Source organism: Heteronotia binoei, chromosome 2 (genome assembly GCF_032191835.1).
Source record: "Heteronotia binoei isolate CCM8104 ecotype False Entrance Well chromosome 2, APGP_CSIRO_Hbin_v1, whole genome shotgun sequence".
Lineage (NCBI taxonomy): Eukaryota > Metazoa > Chordata > Lepidosauria > Squamata > Gekkonidae > Heteronotia > Heteronotia binoei.
Genome location: NC_083224.1, coordinates 124,972,351 through 124,995,663, shown reverse-complemented (window position 1 = coordinate 124,995,663; position 23,313 = coordinate 124,972,351). Strand labels below are relative to the sequence as shown.

Genomic DNA, 23,313 nt, shown 5'->3' with positions numbered 1-23,313 from the left:
AAATATAATGTGTGGATAACTTAAATATATCAAGATGGCTTTCAAATAAAGTAAATAACCTTGAGGGGAAATTTGATTCCCTTTTTTCTGGACAGGGTATCTCAGCAGTTTCAAGGCTTCTCTTTTCTCTCACACAGCACCTTACCACAGAACCTACACACACCAGTTAGGAATGACAGGGCCCTTAGTAGGATGTTTATTTGTATGACTAAAATAAGCTTTCTTCTCTAAACTGACCCCCGAACCCTAATCAAAAAGCCAAATAAAAGCTTGGCTAAGCTGATGTTCCTTTCTACAGCCACAAAATCCCTGCCCAAAAGTAAAAAAAAAAGAGGTTTCTTCAGTTTTCTTAGGCCATTTATGCATGTCTATCAGGTTTTCTTTTTTGTTCTGTATTTCATTTCCTCTCTTCAGCATTCAGTTAACTTTCTGTTGGCTGTTTCCCCAGGTTTTGTGAAAGTAGTTTTTGTGTCTCCCCACCTTTGCTCTGCTTGCAAGTTGAAGGTAAGTCAAGTGCATACAGTTTCCCTTCTACCCTGTCCCTGCCCCTCTTAGGCTGCTCCCCAGCTTCCATTTTAATTTTTTTTCAAGTGGCATGAGTCTAGCAATAGGAGACCATTGCTAGTCTCATGCCACTTGTACAAAAAAAAAAATATAACTCCTCTCCTGCTGCCCAGTTTGAACAGGGCAGAAAAAACAACAACATGGGATCACAGTTCATAGTAGAGGAAATACAAACAAACAAATACAGTGATATGCTGACTAACACATTTAGTAAATTTTTTATCAAGGATCTTACAAATCGTTTGTCACATTGTAAAGTACAACTTTACAATATTACAAAGAAAAGTCAATCCAATGAGCAACTGGATATAGGCTAATTTTTCAGTCTTCCTCAGGAGTACTCCTATTTCCTTCAATTATTATAATTCAGTGTGTATATTGGAAGCAAGCCAGTCCTTAATGTCTTCTCTAAACAGATGCAAAAGCCTTCTAGATCTAGCTGGCAAAATGCTCTCTGCCACCTCTTTATTTTCTTCAAAATTATCATCCACTCAGTGCCACTTAAGTGTTTAAATTTATATAGAGCAAGTCAGTCCTAAACCTCTTCTCTAATCAGATGCAAAAGTAGGGCTGCCAATCCCCAGGTGGGGGCAGAGGATCCCCCAGTTTGGAGGCCCTCCCCCTGCTTCAAGAATAGCAAAAAAGCGGGGGGGGGGGGAGGTAAATGTTTGCTAGGCACTCCATTATTCCCTACAGAGACAGATTCCCATAGGGTATAATGGAAAATCAATCTGTGGGTAACTGGGGAGCCTCTCTAGGGAGGCTGTTTTTTGAGGTAGAGGCACCAAATTTTCAGCATAGCATCTGGTGCTCCTACCTCAAAACACCCCCCAAGTTTCAAAAAGATTGGACCAGGGGTTCCAATTCTATGAGCCCCAAAAGAAGGTAACCCTGTCCTTCATTATTCCAAATAGACGGAAGGCATTTAAAAGGTACACAGTTCCTTTAAATGTGATGACCAGAACTCCTTTCAGAGTTCAATTGTGCTTTTCACACCCTAGCTCCAGGCTCCACCCCCGAAGTCTCTTGGCTCCACCCCCAAAGTCCCTGGATATTTCTTGAGTTGGACTTGGCAACCTTATGCAAAAGCCTTCTGAATTTTAATGGCAAAATGTTCGCTTTTTATTTTTAATTTAGCAGCAAGGCAGTTCTGAAACTTTTCTTTAACAGATGTTTGTTCTGCACATATTTTATCAAGTTTTATGTTTAACACTTTGATGTGTGGAATAATCCTTAATGCTGTTTTTCTTTTTAAAAAATTAAATAGAGCTACTCAGATTTACACCTGTTGTTTTATCATACCTTCTGACTAAGAAGCCCTCATTCCTTATTTCAGATGGGTGGAAAAGGCTTGTGTTCAAAGGCACTATTAATGTTCTTCTATTATAATGTGAGTACTGGCACTTGAAGATTCTGAAGCACTGAATGCTGTTCCTCTGTTACTTTTGGAGGATCTTTAGTACAGCAGCTACCTACACTAGTCTGTTGCTAAGCAATATGCTCACAAGCTAGGTCTGCAGCAGAGGAATATAGCCTCAAAGGTGAGACAGTGATAATTTATCTCTTGTGCTTGGTGCAGGCAGGCCATTTCACACAGCACAAAAATATTATTGGCATCTAATAATACAGTTTTTCAATTTCTCCCAGGCAGCCAAAAATAACATTTTGAGTTGGTTTGGGTGCCTTTCAGTGCCCTCTCTCTTTCTTTGTGAACAATGACCAAATATAGATCTCTGACATCAGGTAGAGCACAGCTCTTCTCCCTTTAAAGGCAGATTATATTCAAGAGATTTCTCAGATTTGGCAGCAGCAAACAACCACACACACTAACCACTAGAATCAAAGAACAGGTACAGGATAGAGAAAGTTGTCAACATTAAAAAGAAGTTTTGTCATGCCTTTGTCTCACCCTCCACAATTTTAAGCCTTTCAGCTCTGAAGAATTTCTAATCTTTTAAGAACACAAACACCCAAGTTCTGTTTGGGCCAAAGGACTTTGCTATGCTCTTGAAATAGAGAGTGGGAGAAACTTGGGATATTTCTTTTCCTCATCATCTAGGAACAGAGAGTGCCATGTGTTATAAAACAGCTTAACACTAAAAGCTTCACCAATTCAATATGTTCTAAACCTTAGTTGTGGAACAATCAGCCTGATGAAGTATCATTGAAAAACCAAGACAATTTTACATGGACACAAAAGCTTCAAAATGTGTTCTTATTCCAAGAGCTTGCTTTAACCTGCTCTCAAGGCTTTCTGTTCAGTCAGGCTTCGCAGCTATAATCTTATATGTAGTTTAAGCAGGTAGATTCAGTACTAGCCTCTCAGTGAAGTACTGTCAGATTGAATAACTGGAGAGATGCTGTGGTTCAGTGGTAACACAACTGCTTGGCATGTAGAAGATCCCCATCTCCAGTTAAAAGGATCATGTAGCAGGTGTTATGAAAGACCTCCTGAGACCCTGGAGAGTAGCTGCCACTCTGAGAAAACAATAATAACCTTGACAGACAAGGTTGCCAATGTGCAGGTGATGGTTTAGGATTTCCTGGGATTACAACTGATCCGGTGAAAGAAATCATTGCACTTGGAGCAAATGGTTGCTTTGGAAGCTGGACTGTATGACATTATACCCTCTCCTCTTCCCAAACTCTCCCTTCCTTAGACTCTACCCCCCAAATCTCCAGGTATTTCTAGAGTTCCCAACCTCCCAGTGGGAGTGGGGTTTCTCCCAATTTTGGGGCCTCCAACCCCCAGCACAGGATTGTCTGGTGTGAGGAGCCCTGCCCTGAAGAGTTCCACTGACACCCAACTTGCTCAGTGTGATAATGTTACCATGAAGTGGTGCCATCGTGCTGGGCATATCACATGGAGACACTCTAGCATTTTGGTATGAAACTCGATGGCACCATAGAGTTTTATACCAAAATGCTTGAACGTCCCCTTGCAACATGCCCAGCATGATTACATCACTTCTGGATGATGCCATCATGCCACACATGAGAAGTCCCCCCGTCGGCAGCCAGGTAGGGCCTGGCAACCCTAGGTATTTCTGAATTCAGAGCTGGCAACCCTATTTAGTATAAGGCAGTTTTCAAAAAGGAACTATATAGATGGCCTGCAAAACACCTGCAACCATTATCACTTGAAAGCACGTATAATGATTTCAAACATCCTCACAACATTAGGTAATTATTTCATAGTGTATTTTTAGAACTATGCACTACTGAATACAGCTTTGTTGGTTTCACATTGCCTGCGTCCACCAGCTTTGTCAAGAAGCATCAGGATAATAATCTCCCTGCCATTCAGAACTTGTTTCCTTTCACCATACATACTTACGTGGAATCAGTGTCTTTCTCTTTCTTCCGTATTCCAAAGGCCTTCCTTGTACGTTTTTTCAACCCTATAAAAACAAAAAGAATGACTGAATAAATCAGATTATTTAACTTTTGCTTGTAGGCTCTCAAAAGCCTTTAGGCTAGAACAGGGGTGGCCAAACTGTGGCTCGGGAGCCACATATGACTCTTTCATACATATTGTGTGGCTCTTGAAGCCCCCGCTGCCCCATTTGGAGAAGGCATCTGTCTCTTTAAATAACTCCAAGCCAAGCCAGCTGGCATCTTGGGAAATGCATTTAAAGCTGTCTTTCTACCTCTCCATCTATTTCCTTCCTTCCTTCCTGCGGCTCTCAATCATCTGATGTTCATGTCTTGGAGTTCTCAATCATCTGATGATCATGTCTTGTGGCTCTCAAACATCTGATGTTTATTCTATATGGCTCTTATGTTAAGCAAGTTTGGCTACCCCTGGGCTAGAAGGTAGAAAACGAACTTTTAAAACACAGGGCCAAGTTACATGAGACACTTGGCTGCTAACAGATCAGCACTTTGGGTCAACTCAGAAACACCTCAGAAATCAACTAGAAGAATCCTTCTAAACACAAACATCTGCCACCCATCCCCATCCTGTCCTCACCCTGTCCTCTGGCATCCTCAAAAAGCTACCACTTTCAAAGCAGTAGCAAATTTTCAAGTTGCACGCCAGTCACCTCCTCGGTGTCTGGAAGCAGAAGGGTGCAAGTGAGGCGCCTTGGTGGTATGAAATCACCAAGCCACCCCAAACTGCCAAGTGCACCCCAAGCATGCACATGACCACTAAAACTTTATGGGGGGAAAAACCAAACCAAGCAACGCAAATAGTGCACAACAATCGTCTGATCGTGCCCATGTCGCCCAGTGGACGGAATGGGGACAGCTTGCGAGGGAGCATGTGGAGAGTTTGGGATGGTTCTTTTTGAGCTGGCTCGATTTGGAATGCCTCCCATTTGCCCCTAAATGCTTATCTGTTATCACCTTGGAGTCCTGTTTATGTAGCTCACAACAGTTTCCCTCTTTTAAGTAAGTGTTGTGCAGAGACACTTTTTGGATTGAAACCATGGCAGGGGAAGGGTTCAATTTTTACCTCTATGCCATCTCCCCAACCCCAAACTCTAGAGTTATTTGCCCTCCAAGGCAAAATGCATGTCATTTGGGGAAAATGCATGGAAAAAGCTGCAAACCCTTCCTCTTTTCCTTACACTGCCAGCAATTTTAAAAAGTGGTGGTGGGGAACCCTGCTTGGAGCTCCATTAACAGAACTCCCAGCCTTTTGGCTTTAGAAGCAACATGGAAAGATACTTCTTGGTATGAGGAATCACTACATTCCACTATCATGGCTTAAATATTTATATAACTCTCAGAAGTCTAAAAGTAGTAGTGCTGCGATAAGTGGCTGACAATCCAGTTCTAAATCAATGCATAAGAACATAAGAGAAGCCATGTTGGATCAGGCCAGTGGCCCATCCAGTCCAACACTCTGTGTCACACAGTGGCCAAAAAAAATTATATATATACACACACACACACACGTGCACACTGTGGCTAATAGCCACTGATGGACCTCTGCTCCATATTTTTATCTAACCCCCTCTTGAAGCTGCCTATGCTTGTAGCTGCCACCACCTCCTGTGGCAGTGAATTCCACATGTTAATCACCCTTTGGGTGAAGAAGTACTTCCTTTTATCCGTTCTAACCCGACTGCTCAGCAATTTCATCAAATGCCCACGAGTTCTTGTATTGTGAGAAAGGGAGAAAAGTACTTCTTTCTCTACTTTCTCCATCCCATGCATTATCTTGTAAACCTCTATCATGTCACCCCACAGTCAACTTTCTCCAAGCTAAAGAACCCCAAGCGTTTTAACCTTTCTTCATAGGGAAAGTGTTCCAAACCTTGTTTCATTCTAGTTGCCCTTTTCTGCACTTTTTCCAATGCTATAATATCCTTTTTGAGGTGTGCTGACCAGAATTGCACACAGTATTCCAAACGAGACCGCACCATCGATTTATACAGGGGCATTATGATACTGGCTGATTTGTTTTCAATTCCTTTCCTAATAATTCCCAGCATGGTGTTGGCCTTTTTTATTGCAATCGCACACTGTCTTGACATTTTCAGTCAGTTATCTACCACAACCCCAAGATCTCTCTGCCAGTTCACACCCCATCAATTTTTATTTGTAGCTGGGATTCTTGGCCCCAATGTGCATTACTTTGCACTTGGCCACATTGAACCTCATTTGCCACGTTGATGCTCACTCACCCAGCCGCAACAGATCTTTTTGGAGTTCCTCACAATCCTCTCTGGTTCTCACCACCTTGAACAATTGAGTGTCATCTGCAAACTTGGCCAGTTCACTGCTTACTCTCAACTCCAAATCATTTATGAACAAGTTAAAGAGCATGGGACCTAATACTGAGCCCTGCGGCACTCCATTGCTTACCGTCCTCCACTGCAAAGACTGCCCATTTATACTCACTCTCTGTTTCCTATTAATTAGCCAGTTTTTTATCCACAAGAGGACCTGTCCTTTTACTCCATGACTCTCAAGATTATTAAGGAGCCTTTGATGAGAAACTTTATCAAAAGCTTTCTGGAAGTCAAGGTAAACACTATTTATCGGGTCTCCTTTGTCCACAAGTTTGTTCACCCCCTCAAAGAAATGTAACAGGTTAGTGAGGCAATATCTTCCCTTACAGAACCCGTGCTGAGTCTTCCTCAATAACTCGTGTTCATCAATGTGCCTATTCATTCTGTCCTTGATAATGGTTTCTACCAACTTTCCCGGTATTGAAGTCAGACTGACTGGCCTGTAGTTTCCTGGATCTCCTCTGGAACCCTTTTTAAAGATGGGGGTGACATTTGCTACCTTCCAGTCCTCAGGAACGGAGGCAGATTTCAATGAAAGATTACATATTTTTGTCAGAAGATCCACAAGTTCAACTTTGAGTATTTTCAGAACCCTTGGATGTATGCCATCCGGACCTGGTGACTTGTTAGTTTTTAATTCGTCTATCAATTGTAGGACCTCCTCTCTTGTTACCTCAATCTGACTCAGGTCTTTCAACACCCCTTCCAATATAAGTGGTCTTGGAACAGGCAAACACTTCTCATCTTCCACAGTGAAGACGGAGGCAAAAAATGCATTCAGCTTCTCAGCCATTTCCCTATCCTCCTTCAGTAATCCTTTGACCCCTTGGTCATCCAAGGGCCCCACTGCCTCCCTGGCTGGTTTCCTGCTTCTAAAATATTTGAAGAAATTTTTATTTTTGGTCTTTATGCTTTTTGCAATATGCTCCTCATAGTCCCTTTTTGCCTGCCTGATCACAGTCTTGCATTTGATTTGCCACTGCCTGTGTTCCCTTTTATTAATCTCACTTGGACTAGCTTTCCACCGCTTAAAGGACGCCTTCTTACCTTTTACAGCTTCCATTACTTTGTTTGTTAACCATGCAGGCCTTCTCTTATACCTGCTTATAGCTTTCCTAACTTGTGGTATATATTTTATCTGAGCTTCTAGGATTGTAGTTTTAAATATCCTCCAAGCTTCTCCAAGGGTTTTGACTGTATTTACCTTTCCTTTCAGTTTCCTCTTCACATGCCTCCTCATCTCAGAGAATTTACCCCTTTTAAAGTTAAATGTGGTTGTGCTGGTCTTTTGGGGCAACTCCCTATTTATACAAATGGTGAAATCAATAACATTATGGTCACTGCTCCCAAGCGGTGCGATCACTTTTACATCTCTCACCAAGTCTTGGGCATTACTTAGGACCAAATCCAGGGTCGCCCCACCCCTGGTAGGTTCAGAGACCATCTGCTCCATAGTCATTGAGAGCATAGTCATTGAGAGCATCTAGAAACTCAATCTCTTTCTGTCGACCAGAACACATATTGACCCAATCAATCTGCGAGTAGTTAAAATCACCTATGATGACACAGTTTTTACATCTAGCCACTATCTTTAAGCCTTCCATCATTTTATAGTCATCCCCTATCTTTTGATTTGGTGGGCGATAACTCCCATAGTTAAATTTCCTTTTGGGCCCTCTATTTCAACCCAAAGCATTTCTAGAAGGGAATCTAATTCTCTGACCTCAGTCTTACTGGACCGTATGCCCTCTCTGACATACAGAGCCACCCCACCTCCAACCCTTCCCTCCCTATCCTTCCGATATAACTTATATCCAGGAATCACCGTGTCCCACTGATTCCCCTCATTCCACCAAGTTTCTGAAATTCCCACAATGTCTATGTTTTCTCCCAACACTAAACATTCCAACTCACCAAATTTACTTTGAACACTTATAGCATTTGTGTACAATCATCTATAATTTCCCAGGCAAGCTAGGCCCGCCACCTTCCTCCTGCCGCTTCAAGACTCTGGCAGGCAGTCCATTCTGTTTGTCACCATCTCAGTGGACATCTCAATGCATCTTTCAAATAGAATATGTTTCAGTGCCAGATTAAACCCTGTAGATGCCCCTAGGCAGTCAAAAAATCTGGAGGCCCCTCACAAAGTATTTAAAAGTGAGAGCAACCTCCCAGCTGCCCACAGCCCCCACTGCAGCCTGCAGGCCCCCACTCAAAATCCCCTGCGACAAAGCTCCAGGGAAGAGGCAGAGAGAGGCAAACCAGGCAAGTCAAGCAAAGAGTGGCTCTGTTGCTAGCTGCATATGCAGGCTGAGAGGGCTGCAAGCAGGGGTAAAACTGGGGGGTGGGGGGAGAAGCTGGCCCGGGGTCCCTAAAGGTCTGGGGACCCATAGGCGAGTGCCTAATTGGCCTAATTGTTAATCCTGCCCTGATATGTTTAGTACAAATAAAGAGTAAACAATTAAAAGAATGAGTGCAAAATATACTTTTGCTGTGATTTTCCCCCCAGAGGAATATGCTGTTTGAAACATAAAAACAAAACATAAAAACAAGAGCATCTTTGTTTAATGCACCAATATCCAACAGTTCTCTTCCACCAAAAGGGAACAGTTCATTGTCCTGGTAGTAGCAAAAACAAGCTCAGTCTTTAAAAAAACAAATTGATGAGGAGCTGTTGAATGCATTATTGGAAAGACCTGAATTTCTTGGTTTTTTACTCATCTGTGCAAGTGAAGAACAGCTATAAAATGTGGGGAGAGAAGGATTCAAACCTCTGCAAATGTATCAAGGGCTCTTTTATTATGCTGGTAAAACAAGGACCACTTTAATGTTCTTGAAGTATGAGTACTTGACCATTTTTAGGCTAAAAAAAAAAAGACAAGGTCCATTCTCCACGTAGTTATTTGACTTCGAATACTCTCTTCCCACTGTATTAGGAGGAACATTCACCACTTTCTTTGCTTTTGAAAGTTCAAGTATGTAAACATCTACCAGGTCACCATTTAGGGTTGCCAGGACAACCTAAGAAATTTCTGGGGACTTTGGGGGTGGAGCCAGGAGCCTTTGAGGGTGGAACCAGGAGCAAGGGTGTGACAAGCACAATGAAACTCCAAAAGGAGTTCTGGCAATCACATTTAAAAAGGACCACACACCTTTTAAATGTCTCCACTTCCCTGGAAATACTGGAGGATAGGGGCACCTCCTTTGGGGGTTCATAGAATTGGATCCCTGGTTCAAACCTTTTGAAACTTGGGGGGTATTTTGAGGAGAATCACCAGATGTTATGCTGAAAATTTGGTGCCTCTACCTCAAAAAACAGCAACCCCCAGAGCCCCAGATACCCGTGGATCAATTCTCCATTATACCCTATGGGAATTTCCCTCTCCCCCACTTTCTGATGACCCTGAAATGGGGGGAAGGCCTCCAAACCGGGGGATCCCCTGCCCTCACTTGGGGATTGGCAACTCTATCACCATTGTCTACATGCTTGTTCACTTTCCCAAAGAACTACAAAAGTTTGGTGAGGCAGGACTTCTCTTTGCAGAAACCATGCTGTTTTCCCTTAAGCAAACTTTGTTCCTCTATGTGCCTAATAATTCTATCTTTGATTACAGTTTCTATTAATTTGCCTGGGACAGACATTACGCTGACTGGTCTGTAATTTCCTGGTTCCTCTCTGGATTCCTTTTTAAAAACTGGTGTAACATTTGCTACTCTCCAGTCTTCTGGTACAGTGCTGAATTTAGTGATAGGTTACATATATGGATTAGTGGATCAACTGTCTCCCATTTGAGTTCCCAAGAATTCATGGTTGGATGCCATCAGGACCAGAAGACTTACCAGTTTTTAATTTTTCCAAAAGGACTAGAGTTTTATCAATGGTCACCTGCATTTGGCCCAGTTCTTTAGACTCTCTTCATGAAAATAGGGACTGTGGCATGGGTACATGCCCCACACTTTCCACAGTGAACATAGAAGCAGAAAAGTCATTTAGCTTCTCTGCCATCTCCCCATTTTCTTCTATCATGCCTTTATTCCTTTGTAATTCAAAGGCCAACTGCTCCCCTGGCTGGTTTCTTGCTCTGCATGTTTCAAAAACTATGTATTTGTTTGTCTTGATGCTTTTAGCAACCCACTTCTCAAAAATCACATTTTGCATGCCAAATTATTAACTTACATTTCTTCTGCCAGAGCCTGTAGTCCTTCCTGTTCAATTCATTGGGGCAGACCTTCCACATTTTTTAAAAAGCCTCTTTACTTGTTATAGCTTCCTTGACTTGCTAGTCTATGTCTCTACACAATTCTGTGCTATATCTCTAGTAGCAAATATTATGGCAACCCACTCCAGTATCCTTGCCAAGAAACCCCATGGACAGTAACAAAAGGCTAAAAGATATGGCACTGGAAGATGAGCCCCTCAGGTAGGAAGGCGCCCAATATGCTATTTGGGAAGAGCAGAGGGCAAGTACAAATAACCACAGAAAGAGTGAAGCAGCTGGCCGAAAGAATGCTCAGCTGTGGATGTATCTGATTGTGAAAGGAAAGTCCAATGCTGCAAAGAACAATACTGCATTGGAACGTGGAATGTAAGATCTATGAATCAATGCAAGCTAGATATGGTCAAACATGAGATGGCAAGACTGAACATTGACATCTTGGAATCAGTGAAATAAAATGGAAGGGAATGGGTGAATTTAACTCAGAGGATCACTACATCTATTACTGTGGGCAAGAATCTAAGGCTGCTGGGAAAAACATCAACAACCTCAGATATGTAGATAACACTCTAATGGCAGAAAGTGAAGAGGACCTAAAGAACCTCTTGTTGAGGGTGAAAGAAGAGAACGCAAAAGTAGGCTTCAAACTCAGCATCAAAAAAACTAAAATCATGACATCTGGCTTCATTATCCCCTGGCAAATAGAAGGGGAAGACATGTTAGTAGTGACAGACTTCACATTCCTGGGATCCAAGATCACTGCAGATGGTGACTGTAGCTATGAAATTAAAAGACGTTTGCTACTTGGGAGGACACCTATGGCATATAAAATAATAAAAAATAGAGACATCACCCTGCCAACAAAAGTCATAGTCAAAGCGACGGTATTCCCAGTAGTAATATAAGGCTGTGAGAGTTGGACCATAAGGAAAGTTGAGTGCAGAAAAATCAATGCTTTAGAGTTGTGGTGCTGGAGAAGACTCTTGAGATGGAAGTGCTGGAGAAGACTACTGATAGATGTGGTGCTGGAGAAGACTACTGATAGATGGAAGCAAGCCAACTCCCCGGGAATGAATAGGGATGAACAAAGAAAGGTTAAGGAGACAGCTTGACCAGTCTCCTCCTTTTTCTCAATGCTAGGAATGGTGGGGTTCAAATCTCCTCTCCCAGCTCAGGACTTTGAGCCTCCCTGACTCACCTATGAGAATATCATGACCCACTTATGGGACACAACCCAAACAATAAGAATCATTGTGTTAAAGACCAGAGAGAACAACCACACACCAACCAATTCTTTGGTACTCATATAATTTACATAGGGAATAGTTTCTATCCCACTTTTCTGAATTCAGACCTTGTTGGTGGGTGGGTGGGGGTCACACTAATAGTCACCTTGCTACCCACACACTCCATTATTTCCTAGACAGACTCTATATCTTTCCTGCACAGACTCTACCCTTCCTATCTTCAAGGGTAGTATAACATAGTGGATTCTAGGTACTGAAGAGGTGAGATGGTTGTGATGGTCAGCCCTTTATCAGATACAGCATGGCTAGTGGCTGCACTACAAAGACTGAGGAATGGGGCCCAAGGGGCCAACTATATACAACTCAGGGTTCCCACGCAAGCACATTATTGAATCATTCAAGCCAGCTACGAGTCTCTGATTGGTACAGGGCAGTTGGGATTTGGATTCTGCTGCCCATTGTTCCTGAGTCTCCAAGCTCCGTTCCTATGGCTCCAATGAGCCAGACAGGAACACCTAATTCAGTCATTACTTGAGTCCAGTACACAACAGGTAGAGTCTGTGCAGCTCTGATATCTTTCTGCAAAGAGCATGTCGTAACTGCAGCTGATACCAGGGGACGCAAAGCAATCTAATGCCATAATCCCCTACCTATAGAAGGGATGCTTATTCAGATTGCACAAGGTGAACTATTGCACAAAGGTGCACACCTTAAGTAGTCTGTCCTGTCTATGAGCCAAAATGGATGTGAAGAAAAATGCAGATTTATTTATTCATGTCTGTCTGTTCATACGTAAAGCGTAGGGTATGTATGTTATACAGATGACTTCATTCCCCCATAACCCTTCCTGATGTTAGGATTCATTTTCTCTCCTCCCTGTTTGGTTCTCTGGCCATCCCAAAACTGAAGATGGAGAACCAGTAGAAGTCTGTAACTAATTCATTCATTCTAACTGTTCCAATAGCTGTTCCAGGGGAAAGCATTGTTTCACCAGTGTCTATTAGCCAGGCCACTGATCTAGAGCCCACCCACCCCTTCAAAGTGATGAGTGTGCCTTTAACCACCAGGAGAACCTGCTGCATTAACTTTTCTGTGTCCTAATAATAAGGCCAATGCCCATATACAGATACGCCTCCATTTCATTTCCTTCCTTGTACAGGATGTCCAGTAATCCAATTTGGACTACTGGAATTGCCCAAAGCATCACTTCCACTGATCATGCCAGCCCTTCTTCTTGCTCGATAACTGGAATCACAATCCTTCTCCAGACAGCACTCCTACCAGGCTCCAAATCTCTTATGCCATATAGTTGCATTTAGGTCCACACCTAGGGTTGCCAATCCCCACGTGGGGGCAGAGAATCCCCTGGTTTGCAGGCCCTCCCCCTGCTTCAGGGTCATCAGAAAGTGTGTGTGGGGAAAAATGTTTGCTGGGTATTCCATTATATCCTATGGACACCAATTCCCATAGGGAATAATGGAGAATTGATCTGTGGGTATCTGGGGCTCTGCAGGGGGGGGGCTCTTTTTGAGATAGAGGCACCAAATTTGCAGTGCAGCATTTGATGCCTCTCCTCAAAACATCCTCCAAGTTTCAAAAGTATTGGACCTGGGGGACCAATTCTATGAGCCCCCCAAAAGGTGCCCATATCTTTCATTATTTCCAGTGGAGGGAGACATTTAAAAGGGGTGTGGTCCCTTTAAATGTGATGGCCAGAACTCCCTTTGGAGTTCAATTATGCTTGTCACAACTTTACTCCAGGTTTCACCCCCAAAGTCTCCTGGTTCCACCCCCAAGTTTCCAGATATTTCTTGAATGGGACTTGGCAACCCTATCCCCACCTGACACAATGAAATGAGGATTTAGCCATTCTCTCTTTGGGACTATAGATTTTTAGATCCTCCGTTGGTGCTTGGCCTTTCAGAGGATTAATGACTACAGCATAAGGGCTGGAGGCTTGGAGTACTGGCTTGTTAGTAGGGTTCTTTTATTGGCCATTAACATTGAGTGCTTGATATTATTTTGATGGATTAAGATTTGCTAATTCCTCAGTGCAAATAGTTTCCCGTTGATCAGCTTTATTTCTGATTTCACCCTTCTTGAATCTCAGGGATTCTTTCAGGCTTGTTACAGTGCCTTCCCACTTTGTCACAGATACCTTAGTACAGTATGAATCACTGCATAAATTCAGTACAACTTTAAACCACATGAAGAATCTAAGCCAGGACAAAGAGATGTTGGAAGGAAAGGAGTGTGGATTTGAGTTCTAAGCAGAAAGTGAGCCATTTTCACATTTACCTATGTCTAGGGAATATGTCTTCTGACTGCACAAGTTATCATGCGTAGTTTGTTTTCTTATAGAAAAGCATGCAGGTAAACCAGGCCCTCTCTGGGTAGTCAACCATGCCCACTCTGGTCGAAGTTTGCCAAACCAACAACTTTTGGACATCTACCTCTTAGTATATCTTTAAAAAAATAAAATGAAATGATAGACCACTGAGGCAAACCAGTGACCCTACTTATTTGAGCTGAGGGAGAATAAAATGGATATAGGTCAGTTCTGCAACTTTGCTTTCCAAGAAGATGCCATAATTTCCCCACGTACAATTAGTTCAATCATCCAAGTTGCTTTTCAGCTAGGAACTATGACAGAAGCTGATGAAGCATCCCATTTGGATGTGGGAGATGGGGTTTTATTCCCTTTTGCAATCATGGTCAACGAAGTATCTCCCAACACAGCATTCTGCATTAGGGTTGTTGAAAATATAGCAGTTTGTACAATGATATTTTCTTATCAAAAATCTTAGCCAAAAACCAACAGTTCTGCATACAGTGCTCATTGTTTTTAAGATGCACTGGAGCAGGTAATTGAGGTAGTCAAGCTCCACTTTTAGTTCACCTGGAAAAGTTATTGCCCAGCAAACAGAAAATGGCATTTAACTACAAGAAAGTGATCACCTTTGGGAATGGAGACAGCAACCTGCAAGTTTGGCAGCTGCTTTATTGGACAGCGACATAACTGCAGAAAGATTTTCCAGAAGTCATCATTAATGTCTACACAGAACAGTATTTTCTGCACACACACGTACTTGCTGGATAATTCTGGCTTTGTTTAATATAAAATGCCATCTAGCCTCATTTATTATCAGCCAAAGCAGCCACAACATGTACTATAAGCTACCAAAATGCTCATTGGAATAATGAAAGAGGATATAATAGCAAGGGTGGACAAGGAAATCTCCCTGTGGGTGCTGAAGAAGATGATGATGATATTGGATTTATATCCCACCCTATACTCTGAATCTCAGAGTCTCAAAGTGGTCACAATCTCCTTTACTTCCCCCCCCCCCACACACACACAACAGACACCCTGTGAGGTAGGTGGGGCTGAGATAGCTCTTATAGCATTCCAACAGGCCATTCCAGCAGCTGCAAGTGGAGGAGTGGGGGAATCAAACTCGGTTCTCCCAGATAAGAGTCCGCACACTTAACCACTACACCAAACTGGCACCAAAGAAGGCCACTGGCAGCAAGAAGAAAGTCAACCCAAGTCCCAGCAATTCTAACCACCACCTTAGGTCCCGCTTGGCTCAGCTTCTTCACTGGAAACAGGTAATTGGTGCCAGATTACCAACTGCATCTTACCATACTGCTGCCAGTTTGCAAGAAGAGGCAATGGGTTTGTCAACACTCACTGTTTGCACCAGTTTTCCCTCTAAGCTGTTAGTTTGAGCTAGCTCACAGATTTTTAGCCTCCTGCTCACACATTTTTGTCTTAGCTCAGGAAGGATGACCCCAGAGCACACTAATTGATGCAGTAGCTCACAACTTTAAGGTCAGTAGCTCACAACTTGAAGACCAGTAGCTCACAAAGTAGAATTTTTGCTCACAAGACTCTGCAGCTTAGAGGGAACATTGTGGGCACCACTGGGCTATAAGGTTGCCAGCTCCAGAAATGCCTGGAAATTTAGGGGGAGGGGAGGGTTGGACCCTGGGGAGGGAAGGGATATCTGCAGGGCATAATACCATAGAATTCAGCTTCCAATGCAGCCATTTCCCCCCGGGAACTGATCTTGGTCCTCTGGAGATCAACTGTATTAGTGGAAGATCTCCAGGTGCCACTTGGAAGTTGGCAACCCTGCTGAGCTGAGCAGCCCTGTAATCCTGGTTTGTAGCTCAAAAACAGCAACTCAGCTTGCCTTGCTCAGCTTGCCATTTTAAGTAGGTTAAACTGAGACTGTGTAACTGGTCCAAGGTCACCCAGTGAGCTTCAGTGGTAGAGTGAGGATTTGAACCTGGGTCTCCCAAATCCTAGTCTGACTAACCAGACAATTCATTTCTCAAAGCTCTATGATCTGTTTCTATTATTTGGCAGGTATATGAGATGACGGTCAAAGCCACTAAGAAGGATTACTTTGCAGCTAAGATTGTGTCTGCAAATTCACACCCAGCACAATTGTTTAGGACAATTGGGAACCTTACAACACTGCCTCAAGGCAAACCAAATGCTAGAGAATTAGAGACTGGCTGCGAGGCTTTTGTGAAATTCTTTGCAGAAAAAATCACGTCGCTCTGCCACGACCTCCTCGCCACATTGGATACAGTACAAGAACTCAAGGCTCTGTGCCTGTCTTCTGGTTCAGTTCTGGATCACTTCGACACACTTAGCTTGGGGGAAGTTGATGGAATCCTCTCCACTGTACACCCAACAACTTGCAATTTAAATCCTGCCAGAAGGAACTTAGATATTCTATATGGGACATCGTAAATAGATCCCTCTCAGAGGGGCATTTTCCAACACCTCTTAAAGAGGCGGTGGTCTGCACTCTCCTGAAAAAGATTACATCAGATCCGGCAAAATTGGCACATTATCGGCTGGTCTCAAATTTACCATTTTTGAGGGCAGTAGTGTTACAGTTGCAGAGCTTTCTGGATGACGCTTCCATCTTAGATCCTCATTAGTCCGGCTTCCGCCTGGGTCATGGGACGGAGACCGTGCTGGTCGCCTTGGTGGATGATCTCCAGAGGCATCTGGATCAAGGTGGTGTGGCAGTGCTGATGTTGTTGGATCTATCAGCTGCGTTCAATACGGCCAGCCATCGGCTGCTGATCCGCTGCCTCGTTGACGCAGGGATTCAGGGGCTGGCCCTACAATGGCTTTCCTCCTTCCTTGACGGATGGGGACAAAGGGTGGCAATTGGGGGAGAGCTGTCTCAGAGGCACTCACTAGATTGTGGGGTGCCACAAGGGGCAGTGCTCTCTCCGATGTTAACATCTACATGTGCCCCCTTGCCCAGATTGCCGGAGATATGGGCTCGGGTGTTACCAATATGCGGATGATACCCAGCTCTATCTACTAATGGACGGTCGGCCTGACTGCATCCCAAAAAATCTGGACCTAGCATTGCAAGCCGTGGCAGATTGGCTCAGGCTGAGTAGGTTGAAGCTGAATCCAATGAAGACAGAGGTCCTTTGCCTGGGTCGTGGCAGTCTAGGAAGGGAAATCCCCCTTCCAGTTTTTGATGGTGCGCTATTGAAAGTGGCACACAAGGTCAAGAGCTTGGGGGTTCTACTGGAGCCTTCCTTGTCAATGGAGGCCCAGATAGCAGCCACTGCCAAATCTGCTTTTTTCCATATTAGGCAGGTGAGGCAGTTGACCCCTTTCCTAGAGCGTCACGACTTGGCAACAGTGATCCACGCAACAGTCACCTCGAGATTGGATTACTGTAATGCCCTCTACATGGGCTGCCCTTGTGCTGAACCTGGAAGCTGCAGCTGGTGCAGAATGCGGTGGCTAGGCTATTACTAGGGCTCCCAAAGTGGGAGCACATACAGCCGGGGCTCCGCGAGCTGCACTGGCTGCCAGTTGTATACCGGATTCATTACAAAGTACTGGTTATTACCTTTAAAGCCCTACATGGCCAAGGACCTGCCTACCTTATGTGCCCCAGAGAGTACTGAGATCAGGTATACAAAATCGGCTGACAATCCCTGGGCCGAAGGAGGCCAAATTGAAGAGTACACGTGAAAGGGCCTTTTCAATCACAGCTCCACACTACCGGATGAAGTGCGAGCCCTGTGGAGTCTTGATCAATTCCGCAGGGCCTGCAAGACTAACCTTTTTCAAATGGCCTTCACTTAAATGTGAATTGATCTGCTATATTGGCCATCATAAACTACCGAGAAGAACATCTAGAGTATAGCACTGAAAATGTTAATTCTTATTGTACTTTTATGTTTTTAATATTGTAATTATATGATTTTAATTAGTAAATTACATATATTGTTTTGGAAAATGTTTATATTGTAAACTGTAAGTTTTACATGGTGTTATTATTATTATAACACCCCAATCTATTTTTTTTTTTTTTTAGATTACAGATTTGCCTGGTTTACAGGTTTGTAGAAAGATCTGTCTTGTCTGTTCATGATTCCAGTCTCCAGATTTAAATATCCACAGATTTGGCCACATTGAGAATTAGATATATCAATTCCAACTCTGGATCTTTAGTGACCAGGAAGAACACAAGATGATATCATTGTCTCCTTTCCTCCCACCCTCAACAGAAGGCTGAAAATTGATACTGTGCTCATGACATCTCCTTTCCTCCTAACCAGGGTTGTCAGCTCTGGGTTGGGAAATACCTAGAGATTTTGGGCATGGAGCCTAAGGAAGGCAGGGTTTCAGGAGGGGAGGGATTTCAACGGGGTATAATGCAATAAAGTCCACCTCCCAAAGCAGTCATTCTCTCCAGGTGAACCGATCTCTGTCATCTGGAGATCAGGTGTAATCCCAGGAGATCTCCAGCTACCACCTGGAAGCTGGCAATCCTACCCCTAACCCATAGCAGTTTCCAGCTCCTGGCAGCCTACGTTATCTTCTGTCTCCCAGCAAACTCACCATCTTATTCATTAACCAAAAATAAAAGCTGAAAATCTACTCCAATGTATGTTGGAATGCAAAGCTACAGTTTTGCTCAAGACAAGTCAGGAAACTACCTGACCGAAATGGTAGGGGAAAGCAGGTATTATAAATCAGGCAACTATTTCAAGTGTCTCTCTCTTACCCTCAAGTAAAGTGGCAGAGAACTTCCAGCCCAATAATCATAGAGAAGGGGGCAGGAATTTGGTTTAAAAGTGCTGCTGGCTGGCTTGGTAAACTAGATAGGCTCCCGCCTGAAGCACAGCAAACGTTATGCACATTTTATTTGGAATTACATACATTTTGTGGTTGCCCACTTTAATGTTAGTCTGTATTCAGAGAAGGAAGAGGTAAACTGTTCAATCCATTATTTAGATTATTTACTAGCAATGAAAGCTGAGCTGCACACATAAGTTTCAGTCACATGAGGGTGAAAAGGAATCTAGAATGTCATGCTCTTTTCTAAGGCTCTATGCTGATCATTCAGTTTAGAGAAACCTGAGAAAGCAAAAAAAGAAAGAGATATTCCAAGAGATTTCATGGTTTCTGGTTACAAGGAGAGAGTTTTCACATTGCATGCCCGCACTAAGTGGCTCCATTTGGGCTTCATACACATGACTAAATAGCTTTGGTATAACAGAGGTTTTTGGTCATGTAAACACACTGATTACAGTTATTTCTTTGGAATACCTTATGATTATAATTAAGAACAGGAAAGAGGATCTTATCTGCTCTAATAGTGGAACATCACTTTAGTCTGGGGGCAGTTAATAGGGTTTCCCCCCAGGGGACAGAACAGCAATCCTGAGCTGCTTTGGAATTGGTTTCATCTCACTTTGACTGCCATCATTTCAAAAACCTGTTAGTGCAAAGTGACAGTGAGAAAAGAGACACTTATGCATTACCAAACGAACTATGAATTACTATGGAAGCCAGTTTTGGTTTTCTTTAAAACTATGTTTCTCTGCAGCCTTGGTTATTTTTTTTGTGGGGGGGGGGGGATTAGGGAAGGATGGGCTTGCATATTGAGAACTTTACCTTGGTACTGGACGCTGATTCTGGCACTTGATCAATTGACCCTAATTTTTAATAACTGGTTGCAAACTCCAACTATGCCCAGACCTGGGTAGCAGAAATGCACAGGGACACAGTTCCAGCTGGCTTGGCATCAGAGGTGTGGCCTATGTGAAACAATAGTGATATCAGGGAGTGTGGCCTAATATGCAAACAAGCTCCTGCTGGTTTTTTTGTGCAAAAAACCCCCTGACTTTTTTAAAAGTATAGAAACAACCCTATACAGTAGGGGTGGCCAACAGTAGTTCTCCAGATGGTTTTTTTGCCTACAACTCCCATCAGCCCCAGCCATTGGCCATGTTGGCTGGGGCTGATGGGAGTTGTAGGCAAAAAAACATCTGGAGAGCTACTATTGGCCACCCCTGCTATACGGTATGCATTTTAATTAGGGTTGCCTGCTCTGAGTTAGGAAATAGTTGGAGATTTGCAGGGGTGAAACCTGAAGAGGGCAGGGTTTGGAGAGGAACTTCCATGTGTATAATGCCATTGAGTTCATCTTCTAAAGCAGACACTTTCTCCTGGTGAACTGATCTCTGTCGCCTGAAGATGATTTGTAATCCAGGAGATCTCCAGCTACCTCCTGGAGGTTGTCAATCTTAAATGCTCAACTCAAGAATGAAGGTTCTGAATAAGATCATAGAAACTATTTGTGGGAATGTAAAATATTGCTGTACTGCCTATTCATAGGTTATTAGAAGTATTAAAATGCTAGCTTTTCTTGTGACAAGATAAAAAGGTAAAGAAAAAACAAATCAGCATAAATACAGCCATGCTTGTCAAGTTCCCCTCTCACAGCAGGAATGGTAATTAGAAAGAAGTATGCTACTGGGAGCTGCTGCCACAGATGTCTATTTTCCCCTCTCTACTTTTGGCAGCATAAATAAAAGTGCAACATAACAAGAAGGCTGGCTAATATCCAAAGAAGTGTTTGAGAAACAAACCTTAGTTAACTAATCAGTTTCCACTCCAGAGTCAGTGGAACTGTATTATAGATGAAGCACAAATAAATTAGATGTAGTTTCTCTCTCTGTCCCTTCAGGTGTTCTGCCTTTAACTACAGCCACATCAGATAGCATCAAATTCTTTCTCTTCCAAAGCATGCAAAACAGGAGAAGAAAAGAGAAGCAAATTTTAAAAGATAATGGCAGAAAATTAGGCTTCAGAACCTTTGATCTCATTTACTGTTGGTATTCAAAACTCTTCCAAATCTTTCCCAAGAGAGCCATCACATACAGAGAAAACTGCTTCAATTGCATGCAGCATTGCAGGGACTTCCTTGAATATGCTACCACCAACCAGTGCTTTGAAGCTTAGAGTATCTGAAGCCTAAAGCTGCATGTCAATGAATATGAAAATGCATCTGCACAACTTCTTTTTTTAAAAGTTAATTTGCTAGTAAAACAGAATGCCATTCACATTAGCAGTCTAAAGCACAACAACATATATCTGAGAGGGTAAATGGGCTTACGTTACCAGATTCTAGCCCATTCCCATTACCACAATATGATCTGCTCAGAGTCAAACTACTTCTTCATGAATCTTTGCTCAGAACTAACAGAGCTTCAGGCAGAGAACCAGCATCATGATCCAAGCCAAGGCTGAGGCAGACTAAAAAGAAGACTGAGTGCCGCTTTCTCTCAATTGCCACAGAAATGTTTTGGTTTAAATTTAACATTACTAGACTTCGTACCTTCTCAATTAAGTCACAGAACTTCTTTTTTACAGCTAGTTGTGTGTGAACAAGTAGGGAGGCTTCAATACTGCAAAGAGGATTTGAACAGCTCAAAGGACAATTGGATATATTCATTAATATTTCACTGAACTCATTTACAAGTAGAACTGCAGGTGTCACACAGGGATGATGAAAGGAGGAAAAGGCAAATGATTAGAAAAGCCGAGGAAGAACCACCACCTTATTACAAAAGGGCCATACAGTTGTGATCCTATATAGAGTCATTCTAGTCTAAACCCACTGCAATTTATACCAAGCATTCTTAAAACTACAGTCCCAACACAATGAGGTGAAGAAGCAGACTAACAAGGCTATACTATGGATAGACTATCACAACTAGACAGTCCAAACCACCCAGTTTACTGTATTTATAGCCTGCCTTTCTTGCTGAGACTCAAGGTGGATAATAGTACTGAAAAATAGTAACAAAAAACAATCATACAGCACAAATCTCTCAACGAATAATGCAATAAAACTAGGACAGCAGAAGACAATTATGAATATGTGGACCCCAGAAAAAGAAAAAAATCAGTCATAAAGAATAAGACATCCAATGCAACAGGAGTAGAGTTGCAAAAGTAGATGACAATGTGAACAACAAACTACCTCAGGCAGGATGTACTATAAACAATGCAGAGATTGTAGTTACAAAGGCAGTAAGGGCAAGATGATACCTAGAATAATCGTAGCCAGAGATGGTTAGAACACCTATAAATTAGGGTTGCCAGGTCTCCCCTGGCAACTGGAGGCAGGTGGGGGGGATAGGATTGTCAGATCCAGCTTGGGAAACAACTAGAGATTTGAGAATGGAGCCTGGGGAGGACTAAGATCTCAGTGGAATACAATGCCACAAGGTCCACCCTCCAAAGCATCCATTTTTCCCCGTTGGAACTGATCTCTGTAGGCTGGAGATAAGCTGTAATTCTGGCGGACCCCCAGGCCCCACCTAGAAGCTGGCACCCCTATGAAACATCAGTGGTTAACAACCCATCTTGAACAATGATATTTCTTTCTCATGGACCTTTTTTGGCTTAGAGACAGCCATCTAATCAAACCAGCAATCTAATACCAGTTACAGACATCTAAGTAAGGACCAAACCCTGCAACAATTTCAAAAGTCGACCACACCTACTCAAGCAATGCTCTGACAAATAGGGTTGCCAAGTCCAATTCAAGAAATATCTGGGGACTTTGGGGGAGGAGCCAGGAGACATTGGGGGCAGAGCCAGAGCAAGGGTGTGACAAGCATAATTGAACTCCAAGGGAGTTCTGGCCATCACATTTAAAGGGCCAGCACACCTTTTTAAATGCCTTCCTTCCATAGGAAATAATGAAGAATAGGGGCATCTTCTTTTGGGGCTCATAAAATTGGACCCCCTAGTCCAATCATTTTGAAACTTGGGGGGTAATTTGGGAAGAGGCACTAGATGTTATACTGAAAATTTGGTGCCTCTACCTCAAAAAACAGCCCCCCCAGAGCCCCCGATACCCGCAGATCAATTCCCCATTATTCCCTATGGGAATCATTCTCCATAGGGAATAATAGAGTGTCCAGTAGACATTGCCCACCCCCGCTTTCTAAAGCGGGGGGAGGACCTCCAAACCAGGGAAATGCCCTGCCCCTTCCCTCTCTCTCACACACAAACACTTACTGGGTCTGGTTCCTGCACAACTTTACTTGCTCTGGAAACGAAAGCAAAACAAAGAGAGGGGCTGTTCTCTGACAAAACTGTTACTGACCCTTTCCCATGAAGCTCTTCCTGTTTCCCGCTTCCTGCTCAGCTTTAAAGGAACACATTTTAAAAACGGACCT

At 43.1% G+C, this 23,313-nt stretch overlaps 1 protein-coding gene across 1 annotated transcript in view; it reads right to left on the bottom strand.

Moving 5' to 3' along the window:
- Window positions 1-23,313, bottom strand: part of SGIP1 (SH3GL interacting endocytic adaptor 1) — a 289,970-nt gene that overhangs the window by 216,556 nt on the left and 50,101 nt on the right. The window contains exon 2 of the mRNA XM_060231972.1: window positions 3,902-3,965. Coding sequence (XP_060087955.1) covers window positions 3,902-3,965 — 64 coding nt within the window. The remainder of the gene's footprint in view (window positions 1-3,901; window positions 3,966-23,313) is intronic.